The 25,919-nt window shown below is 33.8% G+C and overlaps 2 protein-coding genes and 5 non-coding genes across 7 annotated transcripts; all 7 read left to right on the forward strand.

Moving 5' to 3' along the window:
- Nucleotides 1-2,215: 2,215 nt before the first annotated feature.
- On the forward strand, nucleotides 2,216-2,287 carry TRNAK-UUU (transfer RNA lysine (anticodon UUU)). Its single transcript has one exon. It is a non-coding gene; the product is annotated as a tRNA-Lys (tRNA).
- A 1,202-nt stretch (nucleotides 2,288-3,489) lies between these two features.
- TRNAK-UUU (transfer RNA lysine (anticodon UUU)) lies at nucleotides 3,490-3,561 on the forward strand. The gene has a single exon. It is a non-coding gene; the product is annotated as a tRNA-Lys (tRNA).
- Nucleotides 3,562-6,206: 2,645 nt separating this feature from the next.
- LOC131638739 (proline-rich receptor-like protein kinase PERK15) lies at nucleotides 6,207-10,760 on the forward strand. The gene is made up of 8 exons (XM_058909292.1): nucleotides 6,207-6,457; nucleotides 6,547-6,696; nucleotides 6,792-7,166; nucleotides 8,056-8,265; nucleotides 8,710-9,081; nucleotides 9,212-9,455; nucleotides 9,536-9,683; nucleotides 9,841-10,760. The coding sequence occupies exons 1-8, from the start codon at nucleotides 6,244-6,246 to the stop codon at nucleotides 10,216-10,218; spliced, it is 2,091 nt and encodes a 696-aa protein (XP_058765275.1). The 5' UTR covers nucleotides 6,207-6,243; the 3' UTR covers nucleotides 10,219-10,760.
- A 499-nt stretch (nucleotides 10,761-11,259) lies between these two features.
- LOC131638726 (uncharacterized) lies at nucleotides 11,260-12,493 on the forward strand. Its single transcript, XM_058909283.1, has one exon. It carries the CDS (start codon nucleotides 11,372-11,374, stop codon nucleotides 12,182-12,184), a length of 813 nt encoding a protein of 270 aa, XP_058765266.1. The 5' UTR covers nucleotides 11,260-11,371; the 3' UTR covers nucleotides 12,185-12,493.
- Nucleotides 12,494-24,539: 12,046 nt separating this feature from the next.
- Nucleotides 24,540-24,637, forward strand: LOC131638743 (small nucleolar RNA Z43). The gene has a single exon (XR_009294756.1). It is a non-coding gene; the product is annotated as a small nucleolar RNA Z43 (small nucleolar RNA).
- A 282-nt stretch (nucleotides 24,638-24,919) lies between these two features.
- On the forward strand, nucleotides 24,920-25,041 carry LOC131638741 (small nucleolar RNA SNORD14). The gene has a single exon (XR_009294754.1). It is a non-coding gene; the product is annotated as a small nucleolar RNA SNORD14 (small nucleolar RNA).
- Nucleotides 25,042-25,162: 121 nt separating this feature from the next.
- Nucleotides 25,163-25,285, forward strand: LOC131638742 (small nucleolar RNA SNORD14). Its single transcript, XR_009294755.1, has one exon. It is a non-coding gene; the product is annotated as a small nucleolar RNA SNORD14 (small nucleolar RNA).
- Nucleotides 25,286-25,919: the final 634 nt, after the last annotated feature.

Genomic DNA, 25,919 nt, shown 5'->3' on the forward strand with positions numbered 1-25,919 from the left:
CTTCATGACTCTTAGGATACTTTTCTCTCCTTGGAAAACATATCCTTTCTTGTCGAATTCACCAAGAGAAAGCAGATTTCTCTTCAAATCAGGAACATACCTGACTTCAGTCAACAACCTTATTGACTCATCATGGAGCTTGAATCTCACAGATCCAACACCTGCAATCTTGCAAGCCTTGTTGTTTCCCAGCAATACTGATCCACCATCTTGATCACATAATTCCTCGAACAAGTCTTTGTTTGGAGTCATGTGCCAAGTGCAACCTGAATCCATAATCCACTCCTTCTTAGAGTCATTGCTTGAAACCACAAGAACATCAGATGATTCGAAATCATCTTGAACAATGGCAGCGTTGCCATTATCCTTACCTCCATGATATTTCAAGCGTTCAGGGCACACCTTTCTTGTGTGACCCTCCTTCTTACAATGGTAGCATCGAATGCCAGATGCTTCGCCACTGTAAGTCTTCGCCTGGCTTTTGCCTTTCTTCTTGTCGAACTTACCATCCTTTCGTAAGAGTTTTCCTTTAACGGCCAAACCTTCGCCAACAGTCGAAGGTTTATGCTCCTTTCGTTCATTCAAGTCCTTAGAGTACAAGGCTGATTGAACTTCTTCAAACGTCAGGGACTCCCTTCCATACAAGAGAGTTTCTTTGAAGTGAGCATGTGATCGAGGCAAAGAACACAATAGTAACAGCGCTTGATCTTCATCATCGATCTTCACATCAATATTTTCAAGATCAAGAATCAGCTTGTTGAACATATCCAACTGCTCAGCCAATACTTTGTCTTCAATCATCTTGAATGAATACAAAGCTTGCTTCAGGTAGAGTCGATTTACCAGCGATTTGGTCATATACAAACTTTCAAGTTTCACCCATAACCCTGATGCCGTCGTCTCCTTTGATACCTGCCGGAGAACCTTATCACCAAGGCTCAACAAAATTGCGCTGTGTGCTTTCTCGATCATATTTGTCTTCTCCGCTGCCGTCAATTCTGCATTCATGGCTGCCTCTCCCTTCAACGCTTCCAAACAACCCTGCTGAACCAGTAGGGCTTTCATCTTCAAGCGCCACAGACCGAAATCATTCACTCCGGTGAACTTTTCAATCTCATACTTTGTTGAAGGCATCTTCTCCACGCTCACCGCACCAATTTGTTGTGAATTCAATGCCAAGAACAAAGTATAAAACAAGGAAGAATAAAGGACAAGGAAGAAGAGGAACACAAGAATTGGTTATAACTGTTATTCTTTCACTTTCTCTTAAAACAAGATTACAAGTTTACAAGAATAACAAATAACCTCTCTCACCCTAAATTAGGATTTGCAGCTTGGCAATGATGAGAGACTAGTATGCTATTTATAATAAAACCTAACATACTAACTAACGGGCTTTTTCAGCAAGGCCCATTACACAAGCCAACTTAATAAACAAGCTAACTTAACAAATTAGGGTTTAAACACTAAAACCTAATTTAACATGCTAACAACTCTAGCATCTTCGACATCTGCATGCTAAACCCATCTTTGACTACAGCATGCACACTTCGACACCAGCATGTGAACAATCCTTCGACTTCATGCTTAACTCTGTCGAATTGTCGAACCAAGAAGCTACCCTTCGACAATACTAGAGTTCGATCCAATATCTCACAACATACATTATATTTCAGTTTTTTCGAACAATTATATATTTATGAATCATTATTATCTTAATAATTGTGAGAAAGTTAAGAGTAAAAGGTTTGGGAATGAGTTGAAATTTTAATTGTAAAAATAATTTCACGGTTGGATATGTTTCATCAATGTTTAACTTCTCATGTTATGATTGAATAAATGTTGTTTAAACCATAAATAATTCTTAAATTTTTGGGGGATTAAATTATTTGTAAAGATAGTAAGATATTAATGACAGTGTAATGAAATAAATATGTAGATATTAAATAAGACGTATGACGTGTTTCTAAAATTGGTTATGTAGAGTTGCGTTTTTTAATTATTACTAAAATGCATGATACTTTTATGCATTAAAGTTATTTTAATTTTAATGACAATGTAATTAAAGTTTTTTTTTTGGTTACACAATGTAAGTAAAGTTAGTTACAGAGTTTCTACAAATATTTAATGTAAATATCATAATAATTTTAATATTTAAATTTCATTGATACAAATATAAATGATAGTTCAATTTTTGAAATATGGAAATAAATTAGCCGACTTAGCTCAGTGGTAGAGCGCGTGGCTTTTAACCACGTGGTCGTGGGTTCGATCCCCACAGTCGGCGTATTTGGTTTTGGAAAATGGTCAAACTGCTTGGTTTACAATAACTAACGTATACAGTTGTATATTTACTACAAATTGATTGTCTTTTTTCAGAATAATAAATACCAAATAGAACATTCGATGTAGGTGACATAGCACAACATGTCTTCATAAATGATGTGCAAGACGTGTATTATTTGATTATGCATAACTTGTTTCTTTCATAAAGTATGGAACATCATGTCTCTCATGGTACATATTATCATTCTTGCCTTTAGTTGTAGATGATAATACTACCTTGAACAGGTGTTCAACCTTGTTGACTTCAACATATATGATCATTTCTTGCCATCTAGATGATATTTACATTTCTTCTAACTCAGAAAAAATGGTCACATCAGTTTTGATGACTCTGGTGTCGATGATTATTTGTCACCTTTTTGGGAATATGATCATTTCTTCGTCTTAGTACATATGATCATTTAGATTAGAGCTCTAGATGGTAAAACTTTTCGACTCATGTATAGATGATCATTTCTTCTAGAGACAATCGAGTCTTTATTTCATGTAGATCATTGCAAATAGTCTATACAAGGAAACAAAAGACATTAGAATATAAATTTTTCTTTATTATATTTTTATCATTGAAACTTAGTTCAGTACATTCAAATCATGAAACTATTATATTAGTCTTTCTTGATTACTTGTACAATTTAGGCTGTCGAACAATTATATATTTATGAATCATAATTATCTTAATAATTGTGAGGAAGATTATGGTAAAAGGTTTGGGAATGAGTTGAAAGATTAATTGTAAAAATAATTTCACGGTTGGATATGTTTCATCAATGTTTAACTTCTCATGTTATGAATGAATAAATGTTGTTTAAACCATAAATAATTCCTAAATTTTTTGGGTATTAAATTATTTGTTAAGATAGTAAGATATTAATGACAGTGTAATGAAATAAATATGTAGATATTAAATAAGACGTATGACGTGTTTCTAAAATTGATTATGTAGAGTTGCATTTTTTAAGTATTACTAAAATGCATGATACTTTTATGCATTAAATTTATTTTAATTCTACTGACAATGCAAGTAAAGTGAGTTATAGAGTTTCTACAACTATTGAATGTAAATATCATAATAATTTTAATATTTAAATTTCATTGATACAAATATAAATCATAATTCAATTTTTTAAATAAGGAATTAAATTAGCCGACTTAGCTCAATGGTAAAGCGTGTGGCTTTTAGTCACGTGGTCGTGGGTTCAATCACCACAGTCGACGTATTTGGTTTTGGAAAATGGTCAAACTGCTTGGTTTACAATAGCTAACATATAGTTGTAAATTTAATACAAATTGATTGCAAGTAATTCTTTTTTCCTAAGAATAAATATAGATCCATTTTTCTTTAGTGTTTGATCATTTCTATCATACTATGGATAAGCAAAACTTTTAAATTCACGATGACAACAAAATAGAACTACTTAGTTGTATTGTATGTTTGCATGCTTTAAAAAGTTAGGAGTTGTAATTTTTATAGTACTAAAGATTATGAATTGTTGCACCTAGATTTCTAGCTAATCATTTTTCTGTTCGAAAACTTGTCTTTGGAGTGCCAAAGTCCCCTTCAAATAAGGGACCGACTCCTTTTATCGAAAGTCCTCCTGACATGGTGGTCAGTCGACGTGTCCCGTTGAAGTGCCCGTTACGAGATAAAGGTATCTCTCAACGACGGTACAAGTATGTGAATGAAAGAACTTGCGCTTGCGAGGGAGCTTAGTGGATGAACTCACACTTAAGGGGGAGATTGTTGGGAAATAAGTGTGAGTCGTATGAAGAAACAAGTGTGAGTTCAAAGTCCTACATTGCTTAGAAAATTGGAGGTTAAGCACTTTGTAAATGAGATGACCCATACATTTATCACCTTAAGATTTTGGATGATTATGTGGTGTCTCTCTCATTTGTTTGGGTGAGTCTTTGATCTTTAGGTGGGTGTTTGGCACCTAACAAAGAATTAATATTGGGTTCAAGTGCCATTGAGATAAACTACAATTTAGGAATTTATATTTGATGCTCAACCAGTTCCATGAGAGCCTTTGAACATAATCAAACATTTGTTCAGCACAAACAACCTTGTTCTTGAAAATGTTGTTGTTTCTTGCTTTCCAAATACTCCAAATGCAAGCGAACCAGAGCACTCTGACTTTGATAAATGAACTTCTACCACTGCCGAGAAGAGTTTTGAATAGTTCAAGGTGGTCCTTACAATCTTTTGGAAGCGCCGCAAGCAATCCAAGCCACCTACCTAGTGTCAAGAAACGAAATACTTGTAAAAATGGGACAATCAAAGAAAAGATGAGAGACCGTCTTTTCCTCACTACACCATTCAGCACATTGATTATATTCCTGGACTATGGAGCCTCTTCTAGCTAAATTGTCCTTAATTTGGAGTATATTGTAAAATAACCTCCAAACTAAGCACCATTCTTTTGATGGTGCCGATTTGTGCCAAACCACATACCATGATTTACTAGTCTCAATCCTATTTTACGCCCTCAGCACCTTTTAACTCTCCTTTATTGAATACTCTTCTAAATTTTTTCGATCTCCTATATCTATATGACAAATGTCTCTCTACCATAATGAGTTGTTTGCATCACAAGCTTTGGGAATGCCCTCGGTCCCACCATATATGTCATTCAAAACTTTAATCTAAAGACAATGTATCTCTTTTCTAATTTTCCAAATCCACTTGCCTAGTAAAGAAGAATTGAAATCACTCAAGTTTTTTTACGCACACCACCCCACTCTTGTATAGGTTTATATATTTTATCCCATTTGACCTAGTTAATTTTTCTCATATCCTCACTGCCTCCCCACAAGAAATATTTGAATTAAAATTCGAGTTTAGATATGATATCTGATGGAGCTTTGAAGAAGGATAAGAAATAGACTGAAATTGCAAACAAGACATACTTTAAAACGACCACTCTACCTCTGATTGATAAATGTTTGTGTTTCCAATTGGACAATCTAAATCTTACAATATCCAACACCAGTTGTAAAGTCTTCTTGAATATGAGACTAGCACTTATAGGAATCTCAAGATAGTTGAACGGGATGGATCTTACCTTACATATTAGGATTTTGGTTGCATCTCGGAGCCAACAATGGCAGCAATTATGAAAATTAACTTTCAATTCCAACATCATTTCAAACAAGGTCAAATTTAGGCATGGCAACAAAACCCGTACCCGTGGGTACCCACCCGAACCCGCCCCGAAGTTGACGGGGAAAACCCGCTTTGACTGGGTTTGGGTTCGGGTTTGGGTTTTCCCCGATTATAAGATATGGGGACGGGGCGGGTAATGGGGGCACTAGTACCCACCCCGAACCCGTCCCCGAACCCGCCCCGTTTATTTCATTGTATATATTATTATATATTTTTGATAATTTAGAATATTAAATATGTGGCTAATGATTTATGTTTTGATTTGTATTTACTATTTAGAATATTTGAAATGTATGGATGAATTTTTTTGAAATTATTTTATTTTATTATTTATAAAGTAATTTAATTTTGAAAAAAAATAAATATTTCTATTAAAAAAATTGATATCACTAAATGGATGGTGGCGGGGCGGGGATACCCGAACCCACCCCGAATCCGTTTGGGTCGGGTTTGGGTTTTAATTCTCCATCCCCGATTGGGTTTGGGGCGGGGAACGGGGATTGTTTGGGGATTCGGGTTTGGGTTTGGGGAAGGTAATAACCGTCCCCGACCCGCCCCGTTGCCATCCCTAGTCAAATTTGCTTTTATGCTCCTAATATTCTCCCACTTATTCAAACGGTCGTGTATTGGGAAAATAAGTACTACAGTACAGAAATTTTATTGAAATGAGAGCACAAATGTCAATATTTGGACCAAATTTCAAACACTAAACATAACATTTTCACACTCTAGCAATGACACAAACCAAACCGCTAAAATCCTTTTCTCCAAAAACACAAGGAATATCAACACAACACACAACACCAAACTCTTCCCAACGATTCAACTCAACTCAACTCAGTCATGCACGCATGCACTTCACTTTCCCAATTCCCTTCCTTGATTCTATCCAATTCCCCTTAGATCAATCCCCAATGTCGAATCCCATCCTTTCCATATCCGCAATCGGTAATCATACTTTTCAATTTCATTACATTAACCAATCTTAAACCCTCATTGCATCATATGCTGATTTAGTAATTTTCCAAATCATGCAGGTGGATTGAGAATTTTTCAGTGCATTTTGCTGAAAACATCGCTTGTGTTATTAATATTATGCAGCACAGTGTTAATAGTTGGCTCTGGTTTTCCAGTTACACAAATTCCTTCTGTTATGGCTCACCCCCCATTGTCCTCTTATCTTTCCAGTAAGGCTAAGTCATTACACTTTCCCGTAACTTCAATATGCTGGTGTAAATTTTTATTGCTATATGGTTTAATATGCTTTATTTTATTCAACCAGATTATTGTAAAAAAGACATGGTATTGAAGCGAGGTACTAGTGAGGGTTTCCGTTGCGTTTATCCTGTAAAGTTAGACCTTCTTCTTTTGAATGTGTCTCAAAACCCTGACTGGAAGCTTTTTCTTGATGAATTGGCTGCACAATTGGGGATGCGGGCTACCCAAATTGAACTGATAAACTTTTATGTACACAGCTTATCGATGTTGAATATATCGATGTATATTACTCCGCCAAAAGATATCAGTTTCTCTGCCTATGAAGCATCTAATATAAAGGCTTCCCTTATTTTTCACAAGGTTAGACTAGACAGTAGATTCGTGGGGGACTACAGGGTTCTCAATTTGACCTGGTTTAAACCTCCACCTCCTTCGAAAGGTATATATAGACTTCGGAACTTCTGAAATATGTCACTACAGTTCGTGATGCTTTGGTGTTTTTGATATTTGAGAAAAATTATAGTGAGATGTTTATTGTATGGAAAATATATAGCTAATGTTTTTCTTTACTTGGTATTGAAACCTTTGTTATATATGTAATCTTAGTGTTTTAACAACTTAAACTTCATTACTTTAATATATATAGATTTCTTGTTCATTTGTTTGTTACATTGTTACTTCAAAATGGTAAGGAAGGAAAGAAAAAGATACGATGACGCTATGGGCTCTAATCCATTGTTTGTTCACCATGGTTTCTTAACTGTCTGACTTTTTCCTGCAAACCCAGATCTTATATAATTTTGATGCTCGTGAAAATCCTATGCAACATTGTGCATTAAGAAATTTAAGTCTTGATATTGTCTATACAAAGCTAGATATTTATGTCATAGCATTGCTTAGAACATTTTAGCCATGATGGATTTGCACCTTGTATATGTGATTTCACCATTACAAAGATGTTAACGCTTGTAGGCCTGCCATTCTTCCTTGTTGCCATATTTTATGTCATAGCATTGCTTAGAACATTAGCCATGATGGATTTGCATCTTGCATATGTGATTTCACCATTACAAACATGTTAATGTCTGTGTACCATTCTTCCTTGTTGCCATATTTTTATATGACAAATATTAATAGATAATGTTTAATTTTAAAGCTACATTACCCATTGCTGTTAGTTTCTTTGGTCATTCAAAGCTTTAGAAGAGGTAATAGTTGTGATGTACTTCATTAAGGGGGTGGGCCCCTTTATGGTTGTGGGTCTAAGAATGAATATCTATGCATTTATATATTATAAGTTTATAACATATGGTTGCATTCTACTGCAGATCCTACTTTTGCTGCATCAACTGTGAAAACTCCTGGGAGACAAGAACTTGCTGCTACATCATTGAGTACTTCAGACAGGGGAAGGCATTCAAATTTGGTTGTTATCCTTGGAATTGTTACTGGGATACTCATCATTTCCATTATATGTCTACTTATACTTTGTTTATGCACGCTGAAACCAAAGACAAAAGCACCTCCTACAGAAACAGGCAAGTACTCTACTTCTAACTGCTATTGTGTGTATGTTCACTTTTGCATTTCTATATTTGACCACCTTTCTTGATTTGGATATCATAATGGCCGTAAGTGTAACAGTTAAATTGATGCGAATTGGGTTCCTTTCGAAAGAAAAACTACATTCTGGCACAGAATTTATAAGATAGAAAGTCTGCTGAAGCAAATGAGTTGTTTTTTTTTATCTCAGGCGTTTCCAAAGCAGTTGATTACTTGAGAAATTTTTATTAGAATTGAATATTTACGTGTAGTAATGTTTTATGATTGATCATGAAACTTGATTTAGCGTACAATTTTATATATTGGATCAGGACTAGACAATTGATACACACTCTCACATATGGTTATTTCCATGATCAGCTGCAAATTATATGGTATTCCGCCTGCTATGCTACTCACACTTGATTTATTTCCTACAGAAAAGCCAAGTATAGAACATACAATTTCATCTGTCGGGTCACTTCCATATCCAACCAGTACACGTTTTATTTCTTATGAAGATCTTAGAGAAGCAACAAACAATTTTGAACCAGAAAGCATACTTGGAGAAGGAGGTTTTGGTAGAGTTTTTAAAGGTGTCTTGAATGATGGAACTGCTGTTGCAATTAAGAGGCTTACTAATGGAGGGCAGCAGGGTGACAAAGAGGTTTTGGTTGAGGTTGAGATGCTTAGCCGGTTGCATCACCGTAACCTTGTAAAACTAGTTGGATACTATAGCAATCCTGACTTATCACAAAACCTACTTTGCTATGAACTTGTCCCTAATGGAAGTTTGGAGGCCTGGCTTCATGGTAATGTAATTTCTCGAATAATGGATTCAGTTTTTTAATCTTGAATTACCTGCTTTGTGTGTCTATTGTAACGACTGATATTTTAGAAATATTTCATTATGCTTATTGAAATTAGCCTTGATTTCCCCAGGTCCCTTGGGAATAAACTGCCCTTTGGAGTGGGACACCAGGATGAAGATTGCACTTGATGCTGCAAGAGGACTTGCTTACTTGCATGAAGATTCACAGCCATGTGTCATACACAGAGATTTCAAAGCATCTAATATATTGCTTGAGAACAACTTTCATGCTAAAGTTGCTGATTTTGGTCTCGCTAAACTAGCCCCTGAAGGAGGAGCTAATTACCAGTCTACTCAAGTCATGGGCACATTTGGGTAAGTTTCATTATATTCTTTCTTTCACTTTTTATTTGATTTATAGTCAAGACTTTAGATGAAATGAAACTATTATGCAGGTATGTAGCACCTGAGTATGCCATGACCGGACACCTACTCATTAAAAGCGATGTTTATAGCTACGGGGTTGTCTTGCTAGAACTGTTGACTGGAAAGAAACCTGTGGAAATGTCACAGCCAACTGGGCAAGAGAATCTTGTAACTTGGGTTAGATTCATAACTTTACGTTCCTTCATTATTCTCATCTAGTTCATTTCAAACTCAAAAGCATTTCAACCCGGTTTCTGTTCGAAATGATTGAAAGTAAATCCACCCTTTGTAGTTTACATTAAATAGAAAATAATTTACCAAGTTATGTTTGCAGGCAAGGCCAATTCTTAGAGATAAAGAGCGGTTAGAAGAACTTGCTGATCCAAGGCTTGGAGGAAGGTATCCGAAGGAAGATTTTCTCCGTGTTTGCACTATTGCTGCAGCCTGTGTTGCACCTGAAGCAAGCCAACGACCTACAATGGGTGAAGTGGTACAGTCACTTAAAATGGTGCAGCACATAACTGAAAATCACGATCATGCATTACCGTCATCTAATACAAGGGGTAACCTGAAACAGTCTTCTACAGCTTATGATTCTGATGGGACATCTTCAATGTTTTCTTCTGGTCCTCACTCTTGCCTAAGCACCTTTGACTATGAGAGCATTTCTAGGACAGCTGTTTTCTCTGAAGATCTTCATGAAGGACGGTGAATGTAGTTTGAAATGCAAGCTAACTGCAAACCTGCACACAATCCAAAGGCTTTTGCATCATAATCTAGAAATCTTTTCTTTCTCATGGCCAAAGGTGGATGGAGCCATAGCCGGTGGGATTTTCTTGCAATGAAGGTTAAATTTTGTTGTTGTTGGTTGGCTAGGAAAGGGATTCTCCTGCTGTCATTTCCGCCATCCTCCACGGTAAACCACAATCCTGTTCTCCCCTAAGTGACAGTGGTTCCATGTGAATAAACTTGGTACATATGTGCTTTGTAGTTTGTTACCTTGTTTCAAAGATTTGCCTCAAAAGAAATTTAATTTTAATTAAAATGAAAAAAATTCGTATAGTTACACTATAATTTTCTTCTAGAATTCTTCATGGGTGGTGAACTAGACTAGATATATGCCCTTAGGATTGTGAATTTGACCTTAAAATCCTTTTAGCTCCTCTCTAGGTGATACTATTATTCTGGCTCACTTGGAAAAATGTGGTCTGCTTTAAAGAATTATAAATCTATCATTGATTCAATTTAATAAAACAAAAACTACCAAAACTAAAAATTTGTTATCGATTCGAATTATTAAAAAAAAAATTATCAACACAATATTTTATATATATATATATATATATATATATATATATATATATATATATATATATATATATATATATATATATATATATATATATATATATATATATATATATAATGTTAGTTATAAAAGAGTTATGTTTAATTAGAAAACTTCAATCATAAATTTATGTCTAAAAACGTTAGGAAAAAATAAAGGTTTTTTTTATAATTAAAAGGAAATGAAGGATAATTAGGGCCATTAGTTTACCAAGTCATGTTGTAAGGTTCTATGTATGTGTGAGGCTGACAATTACTATCACAAGGATGCCAACCTTTCGAGTTGCTATTTTTATGCTGCATCTAATGAGAGCCTATAATCAACAACTGAAAAATTGCCAAAATTTGAGTGGAAATTATGTTTCCTTGTGCACAATAAAAACCCCACCGGACACATGATTGTCCATGCTACAACCTGGGTTTCACTGTCTCCCATTGTCTCTGCTCTTGGAATATTTTCTAAAATATATTTTTTACAAATATTTTATTAAGAGAATAATTTCCGAAGAGAAGAGACAATGGGTTCCAGATTCAATAAAAGCCTTCTTGTCATCCTATGCCTCTCTTCTCTTCTATCTACCAATGCCGTCCCTTCAACTCGCATAATCGATTTCATTTCCACAAGATTCCCAGCTGCAGGTCACAAAAGTCACGTCATTGATTACATTTCGACAAGTGTCCCAGCTGTAGCCCCTTCAAGCCGCCATATTGATTACATTTCGACAAGTGTCCCAGCTGCAGCCCCTTCAAGCCGCGTTATTGCCTCTGGTGACAACCTGCCAGACAGTAACGGTATTCTAGATCAAGCTTCACAGTCTGGTGCCACTATGCTAGGAGCCTTTGCATCCAGAGCTGCGGAACGACTCAATCCAGAGATCATGAAATTATGTGTCGATGGTGAGAACGTACCTCTTTGCGTTGAAACCATATTGAAACACATGAAAGGTCCTTTTGATCCCCTCAAGGCCCTTGAGATTGCGGTTGATGCCACCCTCGTCCAAGCCAAGACCGTAGCTGGTACCATTCAAAAGTTGCTTAAAGACCCTAGCACCGATAAAAGGGCCCTTGATGCCCTTGGCATATGTAATACAGAATATGATGATATGTTGGATACAATCAAGGAGGCAGTGGATTTACTTCAACAACAAAATGTTGTTGATGCTTATTACAAGATCAGTGCTGTGATATCATTAAAAGGTACATGTGATGATGCTTTTGTGGAGTCTCCTGGTGTTGAGATGCCATTTTCTCAGGATTCTGCAACTCTATTTCAGTTGAGCGGTAATTGTTTGGGCATCATGAACGAGTTAGTTAATCACGTCAGACTTTAAATTATTTAGTTCATGAAATGGGAGAAGGGAGGTGGTGACTGGGGAGGCTATAAAATCATTAGTAACTATATTTTGTGCCATTTTCATATGGTAATGTATTAATGGTTTTATATACCCATTATCATAACCATATATATATTGATAATAACAATTTTTCATGCCTATATTGTGAATCCTATTTTAATGATCTCAATAAGGGCAGAGTATGTTTTGGCAAGAATGGGTAACCATTCCTATTAAACACTAGTATGGTAACGTGTAACTTTCAAGTTTCACGTTCGTGCTAGATCAATATAATCATTTTATCAATTGTGTTTTTGGATTTTGTTTAAGTTTTTATTCACATCTTGAATTACAAACTTGGGAACTAGTACATCCTAGAGAAATTTGACGCAAATTAAAAATTTGGGAACACCTCAGCCAACAACAAAGTTTGTTTCTCACCATCTCATGATTCCATTAAAATACAAAATTTAAATTTTGAATTGAAATAACAATATCTTATTAATTATTTCTAAGAATATGAATATAGATACGTTTTTATGCAAATATTTGTCCTTGTAGTAAAACTAATTTAGTAATTTAGATGAATAATCAATAAGATTTTAGAGCTAAATAAAAGAGAATTATAACAGTCTTAGTGCATGTTTGGATTGGCTTCTACAAATCCCAAAAGCACTTCTAGTCCACTTCAACTTGATAATTGGTTTTATTTTCTTGTTTGGATACTTTTTCAAAATCAATTCTCCTTCTCCAAAAACAATTCTAGTAGAAGCTACAATTCCTAGCTTTTGAGTTTAGTAGAATCAATTCTACATTTATTACATATTATTTATTACAACTCTTTTAAATTTTCCTACTTTACCCTCTTTAATTTTCATCAACTACTTCTTTTCTTTTTGATTTGTACTAGAATTTATTACCATTTTAGTAATTATACAATTCAAAATCAATTTTGTTAAAACTATCCAAACAACATTAATTGATAACAATCACTTCTATATCATTGTATCCAAACATAAATCAATTCTTGTAAACTCAATTCTATTAAAATCAATTCTACCAAACTCAATTCTCTCAGAATCAATTCTATTCACCGTCAATCCAAACACACCCTTAATTGATCTTAACACGTCAAACACCTAACTTTTGAAACCAAATAATGGCTTTTGTGACATTTGGTAAAAAGATAGAAAAAAGAATCTAAGAATTATTTTATGGGATTGTTCATTGCATCTTATATTTACTTACTGTATATCTTGGCGAAAATTTGAAAATACTCTTAGAATTTTGAAAATTGGAATTCTGATGTATCCTAATCACGCCAAATACAAGTAAAAAATATGTCTGAATATTGAAATCAAGATTCACCGTTTGCTATCGCATGGACCGAATACACAAGCAATTTGTTCTAGTAGTTTGTCTATATATTAAAATTTAAATTCACTCATGTTATCACATACACAAAATACACAAGCAAATTATTCTAGAGGATTGTTCGAATATTGAAATTCGAATTCACCCTTGTTATCACATACACATAACACAAGCAATTTGATTTAAGGGTTTGTCTGAATATTGAAATTTGAATTCACCTTTGTTATTGTTGGGGATAATAGTTTTGAAGAAAAGAATAATAGAGTAATTGAGAGGATACATAAGAGTGAGAGAGAAGATTGTAATTGCATTGAACTATAAGAGTTGCTCATATACAAGGTAGTTGTTACTTGCTCAACTTGTTCAGTAAGTAATTGTCTCTTAACCAACTAAAAATAAAACAAACTACCTCTAACTAACTACTATAAGCATAACTAACTTCTATTAGGATAGTTTGGATTAAAATCATTATATCTTCTTAATTCAAGCTATCAAAAGTTAGGGCTCTAAATTCCCTTCTCAACTTAATGAATTGCAATTTTTATGACTTTTGTGAACACATAAACCACTTGAAGATGTAGCCCGTTGTACTTCTTTTGTTAATGTTTTCACCGCACCAGTCACCATCAGAAAAACCAGTCAAATCAAGCTTATTGTATTCTTTGCATAGTGGAAATAGGAGACCATAATGAAGTGTGTCATTTGTGTACCTCATTATTCTTTTTGCAACAATGAAGTGTTGTTTAAGAGGATTGCTCATGAACGCACATCAATCCAACTGAGTGGCTTATATGTGGCTTAATTTGACATAAGTACCTCAATGAGCCTACCAATTGCCTAAATGTGGTAGCATTTATCCTGTCTTCCTTTCCTTCATCTGATTCCACTAATTTCATAGTTGTATCAGTTGGTGTAACTATAGTGTTGCATTCCAACATGTTAAACTTTGTCAACATTTCACTTTCATATTTGGCTTGGCACAAGATCATTCCACCTAAGGTAGAAAAAAATTTCATACCAAGAAAATAGGCTAGCTTGCCTAGGCCAGTCATATCAAACACTTGCCTTATCTTATCTTTGAAATGCTCAATTTTTGTCTCACAACTTCTAAATACAAGGAGGTCATCCACATAAAGGCAAATAATGAAAAGAGCTTTCTCCTTTTTACCTTTAATGTAAACACTGTGTTCAGAGTTGCACTTTTTAAACCCTGTCTCAGTGAAGAATTTGTCAGTTTTTCTATTACATACCCTCTGTGCCTGTTTCAGGCCTTAGAACGCTTTGTGTAGTTTGCAAATCTGATCATCCTTTCATTTGATGACACAGCCACCGGGTTGGGTTATGCACACTTCTTCTTTTAGAGGGCCATTGAGAAAATTTGTTTTAACATCAAGATGAAAAGGGGTCATCTTTTATTGCATTCTAAGGCAATTACCAACCTGGTGGTCTCATTTCTTACAACTAGTGAGAAAACTTCATCATAATCAACTCCTTGTTTTTTATAGAAAGCCTTTTGCATCAAGTATGAATTTATGCTTGACAACCTTTCCTTCAAGATTCACTTTGAGCATGAGAACCCACCTGAGTGCAATAGCCTTGTTGCCTTCAGGTAACTTGGTCAATTCCTAAGTTTTATTCTTGTCTATGAAGGTGAGTTCTTCGGTCATGGCATCCTTCCAAGTCCATTCCTTGAGAGTTGTTTTATAGTTAACTGGCTCAGCATCTACAAACATTTTAAGATGCATCATTTCTCCCTTAGTGCTACTTCATTATCAAGGACAAACTCACAATCAGATAGCTTTCTAGGAAGTTGCCATACTTTTTGTTGCCTGCTTTGTGTTGGTGTAGGTGCCATACTTTTTGTTGCCTGCTTTGTGTTGGTGTAGGTTCTTCCTCATTATCATCCTTACTATCCGATATATCTTTAGTTCAACCTTCTCTACATCCCAAGTTTCAGAGTGAATTGGCACTAAAGTGTTGATAGCATCATTGTCTTTGGCAATTCAATTTAAAACCTCATCTTCTTATACTTTCACATCTTTGCTTATAACAATTTTCTTTGTATCAAGATCAAACACTCTATAGGCTCTTATGTTGTGGTAGTCTACAAGGATCAATGGATTGCTCTTGTCCTCCAACTTTTTTTTTTGACATCGGGAATATACTTGTAGTACAAAGAACCAAAGATTTTCAAGTGGTCTACACTAGGCTTTCTTCTTGATCAAGCTTCCCTAGGTACATTGTTCATGAAACTCTATAAAATATATGTTCAATATATAATCAGCAATGGAAACAGCCTCACCCCGAAGCTCACATGGTAGATTTTTTAGCTTCAACATGCTTCTTGTTATATTGAGAATTCTTTTATTCCTTCTTTTTGCCAAGCCATTGTACCGACGAGTGTATGGTGCTACGACTTCATGAATGATGCCTTGACTAGTGCAAAAATAATAAAAGTCCTTTGAGGTATATTCTCCTCCACCATTTGTTCTCAAGATCTTTAACAGCTTGCCACTTTGTCTTTCTACCATTGCTTTGAAATCTTTAAAGATCTACAAGTATTCACTCTTGGCTTTGATTAAGAAAAACCATAACATTCTTGAGAATTCATCCACAAAGCTGACAAAGTACTTGTTCTCACCATAAATAGGTACTTTTAGTGGTCCACAAATATCTGAGTGAACTACACCAAGTTCTTTTTTAGCTCTCATAGGCATACTAGATCGACTTAAAGGCTAGTCTAGGTTGCTTTCCCACCAAGCATATTATGCACGAGCTTTCAGTTATTTATACCTTAGGACCTTCAATCACCATACCTTTTGAACTCGGTTGGCTTAGATTTTTGTAGTTCAAATGGCCATACCATCTTGCCATAGCTCACTTTCGTGTTCATGAGATGTTACAACAAGACATCTTAGCTCAGAGTTTTGGATGTATACCTTGAAGGTCATGTTTCTTGACAGGCAAGATTTCAAGAATAGTATTCTTTTGTGATCAAAGAGCTTCACACAATCATTTTATGCGAGTATTGAAAAACCCTTTTGCATTAGTTGCCCTACACATAGCAAATTGCACTGCATGTTTGGCTCAAGCAATACATTCCTGATCAATATTGCCTTGACATCCTTCCTTTATATGGCTACATGTCACATTCCATTTGCCATAATGGATTTGTTGTCAGCCAATTTGATATTTGTCTTCTTACTGACATCAAAATTAATCAACTAGTCCCTCCTTACAGACATATGATTGTTGTAACTAGTGTCAAGATACGAGACATGGGAATTTGAAACCTCAACATTAGTTGAGTTCTGATGACAACTCTAGCAAGTCCACTAGTCTCGTCGAAGTAATAAATAAAATCCGTCTCCATAGAAATTGTGAATTTTAACACGGTAACTATATGCGGATTAAGTAAATAACAGCGAGGGGTTTTCAAGGTTGATTGGGTTCGCAAATAAAATGATAAAATACTTGGAATATAATTTAATAACTAAAGGAGATTGGATATTCTTGCGAATCCCCTACTCATATTTGTTGATGAACTATGCATTAATTAAATTTTATAATATGTTAAAGTATTACAACGAATTAACACAACCACTACACTCAATTCCTTGGTGCACAACTCATTAATCTACACAATAGTTTCCTAATTCCTTAGGCCAATTCAGAGTTAAATTAGGCGTTCTAAGTTCGTTAATTTAAAATCCATAACTTATAATTACATATTCCTAGTTAATTACTAATTTGAATAATTTCCCTAGATCGGATCGGTAGATTAACAGTTAGAAATCCATACTCATATGATATTAATTCATGCATTCGTCAATACATAAAAAGTATTAAGATCAAGAACAATTAAATAATAACATAAAGTAATTCAATTAACATAAAAAAACCATGTGAACCAACATGTACAGGAAGGTTTATCTAAAAATAAATAATTTAAAGAATCTAGCTACTCGTAGTGATCATAACAATTACCATGAGTTTATATGGAGAGAACATGAAAATCAAGGAAGGTAAAGGTTTTTAATGGCTTCAAAACCCTCAAAGTCGTTACTTTGGTATCCCAAGTCGTCACTTTCTCTATCAAATTCATAAAACTCAAAAAGTCTCCAACGTAATTATCACAACATCGCGCCATGATGAAAAGCATTGTGTCATACCCCAAAATTTGCCCATCTCATTTCTCCTTTCAAGCTCATACCAAAGTTCAAGACTCAAAGACACACTCTCCTAAACAATGGCTCAATGAACTAGGGTTTTGAATTCTCTAAAGAAAATCAATGAATCAAAGTCTCCAATGGATTTCATATGGCTTATGATGTTTCAAACTATCTCTATGGCAAAGTACTAGCTTCAATTACAAGGATTGCCCAGTCGATTGCTCAGAAAGTCAACAGTCGACTAGTTTGACCTAAAAGTCAACGGTGGTCAAAGTGCAGTCAAAATTCCTGATTTTTTGTCAACATCCTTATTTTGAAGTATCATTCATCATTTGATCAAGGATTGATCATGATTCATTAAGGAAAGATCAGAAATCAACAAAACCTAAAGTTTCTAAATTAGGTTTTTTTGGACCTAAAGTCAACTGAACTTTGACCAACCATAACTTTCACATGGAACATCAGAAATTTCCCATCAAAATCTCATTTTGAAGAAAATTGAATTCTCTACAAATTTGTCTCTCACAAGCCAAGTCTAAAAATGCTTCATTTGAGAGATATGGATCAAAAGATTATAGGTCCTTTTTGAAAATCAACCAAAAGCAATTTTCTGTCAATGCCCATATCACCAAGAAAAAATCTTCAAATGGAAAAAAGTTTCCAAAGTGTCTTGTAGAGGACATCTTGAGGTTTCCAAAAAGTCCTAGAACTCCTCCATACCTTAAAAATTGAGGGAGATATGTCTTGTCAAAGTTGGCTAATTTTGAAGGAAAAATGTGAAATAAAAGGCTCCAAAATAAATTTTGTTGCAAACAAGTCCAATCTTTTTTGGCTCAATCTTGATCTTCAAGTTACCCAAGACTTCAAGTCTAATTTCCACGATTTATTGATAATTATTTGATTTTTATTTGAATTTTATTCACTTAAAAGTATGATTAAAATTAGGGTTAATAGTAATTCACCCCCTGTAATGTTAGCGAATTTTGTTTTTCCCCCCTCCCTACCTTTTGGCAACAGCAGGGGTAAACCAAAACACGCTCATATTACAGGGGGTAAACTCTTATTAACCCTTAAAATTAAATAATCAAAGGATCATGAAAGGGAATTATATTGGATTTGATTTTCAATCAAGTTCAATCAATTAAATTTCATATATTTCATTCCAAATTCGTGCCAAATATCATTGATGATATTAGATTGAAATTGTGCCAATTTTAGAAGCTTTAAAGCCATATTTTCAATCATTCTCCAATCTAGGATTCAAGAAGGATTCTGTGCAAATTTGTTACCCTAAATCCTCCTATTATAAGTAGGGAAAGGTTGTAAACCGAGGGCAAGGATTTTGGCCGCGCGGAGACCCTTGACATAGCAAAAAAAATCGTGAATTGGAGCGAGCTAGTAAAGGAAGTTTGAGACCGATTCAAGCGGAACTAAGCATCATAATCGACTCCTTGAAGCTTTCTGGACATAATCACGTTGTCCCCCTCAGTCCCAACATGCAGAAACGGCCCTGGTATTGACGGTTCGTGGCTCACTTTTTTTTAAATTCGATCTTGTTCATCCACTCATTATAAATATATTTTGATCCCATATTTGTGTTATTACTGACATGTGCGAAGTATTTGAATGGTTTAATTCGATTTTTGGGTACAAGGGCCATGATCCACCATTGTTAGGTTTGAAAGCTTTGGATTTGGGGTTTTTCAGTATAGGTAAAATTAGTACAAACTAGGGACGTTAATATGTTTGAAAGGGGGTTTTGAGTCCAAATGTAATGTCGTTTGGCGTTATTCTGTTGTTTTTGCGAGTTTTGTATTTGCAGGGATTTTAGCCACGCTTGATTTCGTAGCAAAATTGGTGCTAATTCGTAGCTAAAGGAGCCTGGTTCAAAGAGATGAAGAAGACGACCATGTGGCAATCATCTGTTGGCTCATTCAAATTCGGTGGGTTGCGCGCTTTCTTTTGATAAACGAAGCATCTTTTGTACATATTTCACGCGCGCCGTTCTTAACAGCATAGCAAACGCAGCCTGATGGTTGGTGACGTCGCTTGTAACCAGCATGTCCTAAGTCCGAACCTGGACAAAGCCAGTTTTTTTTTTTTTTTTTTTTTTTAATGTTTTCTTTGTTTTTTTTCACCTATTTTACTTATTTTTTTTTTCAATTTCTTTTTTCTTTTCTTTTATAAATTTAAATTCAGTTTGAATTAATAATTTAGATTAATAATTTAGGTTAATTTTTAATTGATTTAGATTAATAATTTGAGTTAATTTTTTATTAATTTAGATTAATAATTTATGATAATTTTTAATAGGTTGATTTAATTAGGATTAGGCTAATTTTTTTTTATGTTAAATAATTAGGGTTAACTTTTGATTAGGGTTTCACTTAAGTTTTTAGCCGATAACTATTTTTTAGGTTTTTACCTGTTTGGTTTTTAATCAGCCTTTCTAAGGCTTGCCCTTCAATTTTCAAAAAAAACATTTTTATTTTGCCCTTTTATTTTTCCTTGCAATTATTTGTGTTTATTCTATCTTATTTTTGTGGTTTGCCATTGTGGTTTGTAATAGTTAATTAGGCTTTATTTTCGCGCTCAATTCTTCCAATTTTTTGTATCTGCCCCAAAGTCTTGTAACAGCTTAGGTGTTTATTGTAATAGCGTAGGACTTTTAAATTCTGTCTTTAAATTCTGTATTTTTAAACTGCGTGGTTAGTAATCTTAGGGAGTGCAAGCCTTAAATTAACCTAAAATAACTAATTATAAGATAAAATAACTGAATTTAACCACGTGATTGTGCCACACACACCTTTAGGTAACCTCTCTTGTTGCCTATTGCCTTATTATTGTTGCCTTGTTGCCTTACTAATTATGCCTTTAAAATAGTCAAGTCCCTCGATTCCGAGGATACCTAAAGCAAGGTTGCCTTTAAAGATTGAAATCATCATATGAGATCTAGTCCATCGATGCTGCCTCGGAAAAAACATGATGATTGTCCCAATTGCTAAGATATCCTCGCATGATGCCTAAAAAGATTAATGACTATTATATTCCTTCCCTAAAGACTACCTATTCCTTCCCTAAAGACTACCTACCTCTACATGGTAGGGATCCAATGAAAGGACTACCTGCCCTCTTTATGGTATGGATAGCCCTTTCTCATTAAAGTCTAAAAGAACATTTTTTAACTTAAGGGTAATTGCTTTTTAATTGCTTGCTCTTCTTCAAATTCAAATTCAAAACTCTTTTCCCACTCTTTTTTTCAAATCAAATTCAAAAGACTACGCTTATTTAGAAGCTAAAGTTCTTCTTCAAAGTTTTTACTATTCACACACGACTTTTCAAACAAACAATTCAAACAAAGTGAGCTAAGCAATTAAGAGCCCATGGATAACCATGGATACAAAGGGTGCTTACACCTTCGCTTTGTATAACCTACCCCCGAACTCAAAATCTTTCAAAGGTCTTTCCTGTTCTTTTTGCCTTTCCAATTGGATAAAATAAAAGTCGGTGGCGACTCTTGCTTACCGCGACATTTCTTTAAAGTCAGTTCACCGTATTACACATTGCGCCACGATAGAATGCATCGCGTGCACATGAAATCCATGGGCCAAATATTCTTCACACTTTGGTATGACTTTTTCTCATTATTTCAATGTTTTCATCCAAATTTGCTACTAAAAAACACATAATGACGATTGTCATCAAATTGCAGCCATGAGCATAACTAGATATGAGTTTGAACCCAAATTTTATTGAGAAATCTTGGCTAATTCTTCACTATTTTTGGACTTATTTCGTTTTCCTAGACAACACTCATTTGCATAGTGTCCCATCTTCTTACAACCGTAGCATTGTACCTTCTTTTTGTCAAAGGTCTTCTTATTGCTTTGGTTCTTGAAAGGCCATCCACCTTTCTTGCTTGATGTTTGAGGATTATCATCACCCATTTATATTTCTTTGAATTGGGTATTTCCTTTTTTCTTCTTCAATCTTTCTTTGCTTGCTTCTAACTTCTTGAATTTGGAAAGAAGTGTTTGTTTATCTGGTTTTTCAGTTTCTCTTTCAACTACCTTCATCTCATAGGCTTCAAGAGTGATTTGCAAATATTCAATCTTCATGTTATTCAAGTCTTTTGTCTCTTTGATGGTTACCACTATATGATTAAAGAAGAGAGGCAATGTTCTCAAAATTTTCTCAATGATCTTCACCTCATTGAGAGAATCACCATATTGCTTCATTTGATTTGTCACGGTCAACAATCTTGAGATATAGTCATGTATTTTCTCATCATATTTCATCAGAAACAATTCAAGTGCCTTCTCAATGTTTGTAGCTTGATTTCTTAACTTCGGAATCACCACTAAAGTATCTTTCAAGCTTGTCCCATGTTACTTTGAAACTAGTTTCACCAGCAGTTTTCTAAAACACCTTCAAATCAACACTTTAATGAATGAAGAATAGAACATCACAATCTATTTTCTTTTCTTCATTTGAGTCACCCATTTATCCCAATTCTTGCCATCAAGAACTTGTAGGTGCGCTGCAAAATTTCCATGATTCACCATGATTGATATCTCTTACAATCACTTGAGTTCCCTAGAATCAACCAAGATCTAGATACCAAAGTATCGGGGATAACAATTTTGAAAAAGAGAATAATTTTGAGGAATTATAAGAATGAGAGGGAATATTGTAATTGCATTGAACTATATGAGTTGTTTATATACAAGGTAGTTGTTACTTACTCAAAAAGCAATTGTCTCTTGACCGACTAAAAACAAAACAAACTACCTCTACCTAACTGATATTAGCCTAACTAACTTCTTTTAGGATAGCTTGGATTAAACTTAACAGTAATCACATAAACAAAATACACGAGCAATATCAGACAAAGATCTTTGTTATCACATAAATAGATCTTTGTTCTAGAGATATTTGTTATCACATACATATAATACATAACATAGCATCAATATTTGTTAACCTAAATTTAACATGACAGTGTATCATTAATAGATAGTTAGGGATGTTTCATCATCTTGAGAATATATGTGGTTGATCTTGCAAGTGTCACATTCACCTGGATTGGAACCTTAGTTACGTGAGGGTGAAATGTACCCACACAATTCTTACATTTGCATTCGTCTTCTGCTCAAATTTATTGAACTTAATATTCCTTTCATTATCAATCACTGGTGAACGATACTCGATCTTAGCCACTCTTCGATTGTCGATCTTAGCCAATCTTGATTAAGAATGCAAGGATATTTCGAAAGGGTTTAAGGTTTTTGTGTTATGATCATGAAAAGTACTACACATGTAAGGTAATGCAAAATTCGTTTTCCCTTGTGAACTTTACGGATTCCAAAAATTTGAAAGGTGTATCCGAATTTCAAAATTCTAACTTTTTTAAACATGAATGAGATGTGTTTCTGATGAAGAGATTTGTTGATTTGTTGTATTGTGGTGCCTGCGGAGATTGAAATCCGAACGGTGACAAATGACATTTTTGGATTTCTATAGGATTTGAGAATACTACACGAGGTGTAACGAACAACCCTTTATTCAATTAACTCTTAATTCTTACAAGTTGAGATTAATCCTTTTAATAAATCAGTTTAATAGAGTTTGTTAGAGTAATTATCTATAACAAACTATTACAATATAACTAACATATCAAGTTACCAACTAATTAAATACATAAACGGTTATATTTGTAACAACCCCTGCAAACTGAAATGGATATCAAGCATTTTGAGTTTGGAAACCAAAGAAATAAATGGACCAAGATGTAGAAACTTGGTAAACACATATGCAACTTAGCTTTTAGAGTCTATTGCCGTGTGATGGATTGTTTTAGCTTGTATTTTATTACAAATTTGACAGTAGTCCATTTTTGTGTTTGGTTCTTCCGTTGAAAATAGTGTTTGAGACAATTGAATGGTACACATTGTGAATTTATATGCTTACAAGTATGAAATTAACGATCTTGATAATATCCTTCCTAAAATACTTGCACTTCTTGTGATCACTAATTAACTTTTTCATATTGAAAAAACAAGAGGTTAAATGAAGAATTTTAACTTAAAAATGATATGTTGTCACATAAACTTAACATTAAATTTTGACAACCATCTAAATGGTTGAGATATTTTAAATAAGATGTTAATAATGTTTAATAATCACTCAAAACAATTAAACACGAATTTGAATGTAGTTGGACACAATTTTAAATTTATATTTGAATAAAGTAATTATAAATTAATTAAAATATGTAACTATATAATTCTTTTCTCAACCCTTAAACATCTCTACAACTTTTCTCGAACTTTAAAATTAAAATATTAAAAATATACTTCTTTCTTTTTTACTCAAAAATATTTGATTACTAGAATTCGATCACCCCTTATATCTGCGAGCAAATGAAAAGGATTTTGTATTTCTTTTTCAAATTTTAAAATATCAAACATAGAAAGAAAAAATGATCAGAATAAAATAATTTTACACTTTCAATTAATCACACAGTCTATCATGCCAAATCATTCTTATATTCAACCTCTAAAACATATTTTTAGCATTTGAATTCTAAAACCCCAAATAAATTTTAGTTTCAAGATAACCGAAGTGGTTATTTAACAAAATTTAACGAAAAGCCCAATGTAAAAAAAACCCAACCGAACTCTTTATAAGCCTAACCCTCGCGTTTGGATTTGCAATAGAGTTTGCCGCAAAATTTCATCCTCTCTGGTCTAAACCTAGATCAATGTATCGCTCTTGAATGTCTGCATTTTTTTTTCATTTGTTCTAAACATGTATTGATTTTTATTATAGGTCTCGTTCGTCGTAATTGGACTAATCGATCTTGCCTACCATCCTGTTATATCACCACCCATACTCTGAGTCCATCTTTTCAATCTCAGAAACTACTTTCAATTTAATATTTTTCTGTTTTATTTTTTAGCCTTTAATTATATGTTGCTTGTTAGGTTTGATTTAAATTCGTTTATTTGGCCGATGATTAAACTATTTTTAATAGACAAGCATATGTCTGAAGTATTCTGTGTAGACTATCTAATCTTCTCAATGAGGCCAAATATCAATGAATTAAGTTTTTTTTTTCTTTCAATTTTGGTATAATTTTATTTTGTATAGAGTATTTTTTTGTTTAGATGTAGTGTATGAATATTGTCTATGATGATATGTTGAAGGCTTGTTTCTCAAACATTCGCAGTGGCCGACCAAGAGCTTTCGCCTTCGCCAGGCTTGAGAGCTAGTGCTGTTTTTATCCTTCCTTGGATGTCTGAGACAATCTTTATTTCAAACTGTTTTGGCATGGATTTTGAATTTTAGATAATTCAGCTCTTGCTTTTGGTACAATTGAAATTTATTATGTACAGTTTGTTTATGTTGTGTTTATTTAATTGTAACTGAGCTATGATGATATCTTTAAGGCTTGTTTCTCAAAACATTCGCAGTGGCCGACTAAGAACTTTCGCCTTTCGCCAGGCTTGAGAGTTAATGCTGCTTTTTCCTTCCTTGGATGTCTGAGCTCTAATGTTTATCTTCATTGACTAAAATCCGATTGTAATTAAGTTACGATTAATTTATTTTACTGTAAATTTTTTTGTCAAAGTATTAAATTTTTGAAAATATTATTATTTTTATATTTGCAATTGGTTAAATAAATTTATCATATTTCTAGACAACCATTAACCAATCTATTTGTTCTGTATTTTACAAAATTCTACTTATTCTTCTTTTGCTACCTCTTTTTTTACTGATTTAGGGAAAAACTAGTCTATGGATTTTATTAGATGTACCTTTGTATATTGAATTTCTAATTATAATTATTAGATTTTTCTTTTATATTTAGAACATATTTAGAATATACTTTTGTCTAAACTTTAGATTTTCCAAATATTTTGTCATTGTTTTAAATATGTACCGTTGTATATTGAATTTCTAATTATAATTATTAGTTATATTTTTTTTTATATTTAGAACATATTTAGAATATACTTTTGTCTAAACTCTACATTTTCCAAATATTTTGTCATTGTTTTAAATATGTACCTTGTATTTTCTAATTATAATTATTAGATGCACCTTTGTATTTTGCATAAGTTGTTCTCAATTTTTCTATCCCTGACTACTAAAGATAAGATACATCGATAAATATGTAAACT

This window comes from Vicia villosa, unplaced genomic scaffold (genome assembly GCF_029867415.1).
Source record: "Vicia villosa cultivar HV-30 ecotype Madison, WI unplaced genomic scaffold, Vvil1.0 ctg.002396F_1_1, whole genome shotgun sequence".
Taxonomy (NCBI): domain Eukaryota; kingdom Viridiplantae; phylum Streptophyta; class Magnoliopsida; order Fabales; family Fabaceae; genus Vicia; species Vicia villosa.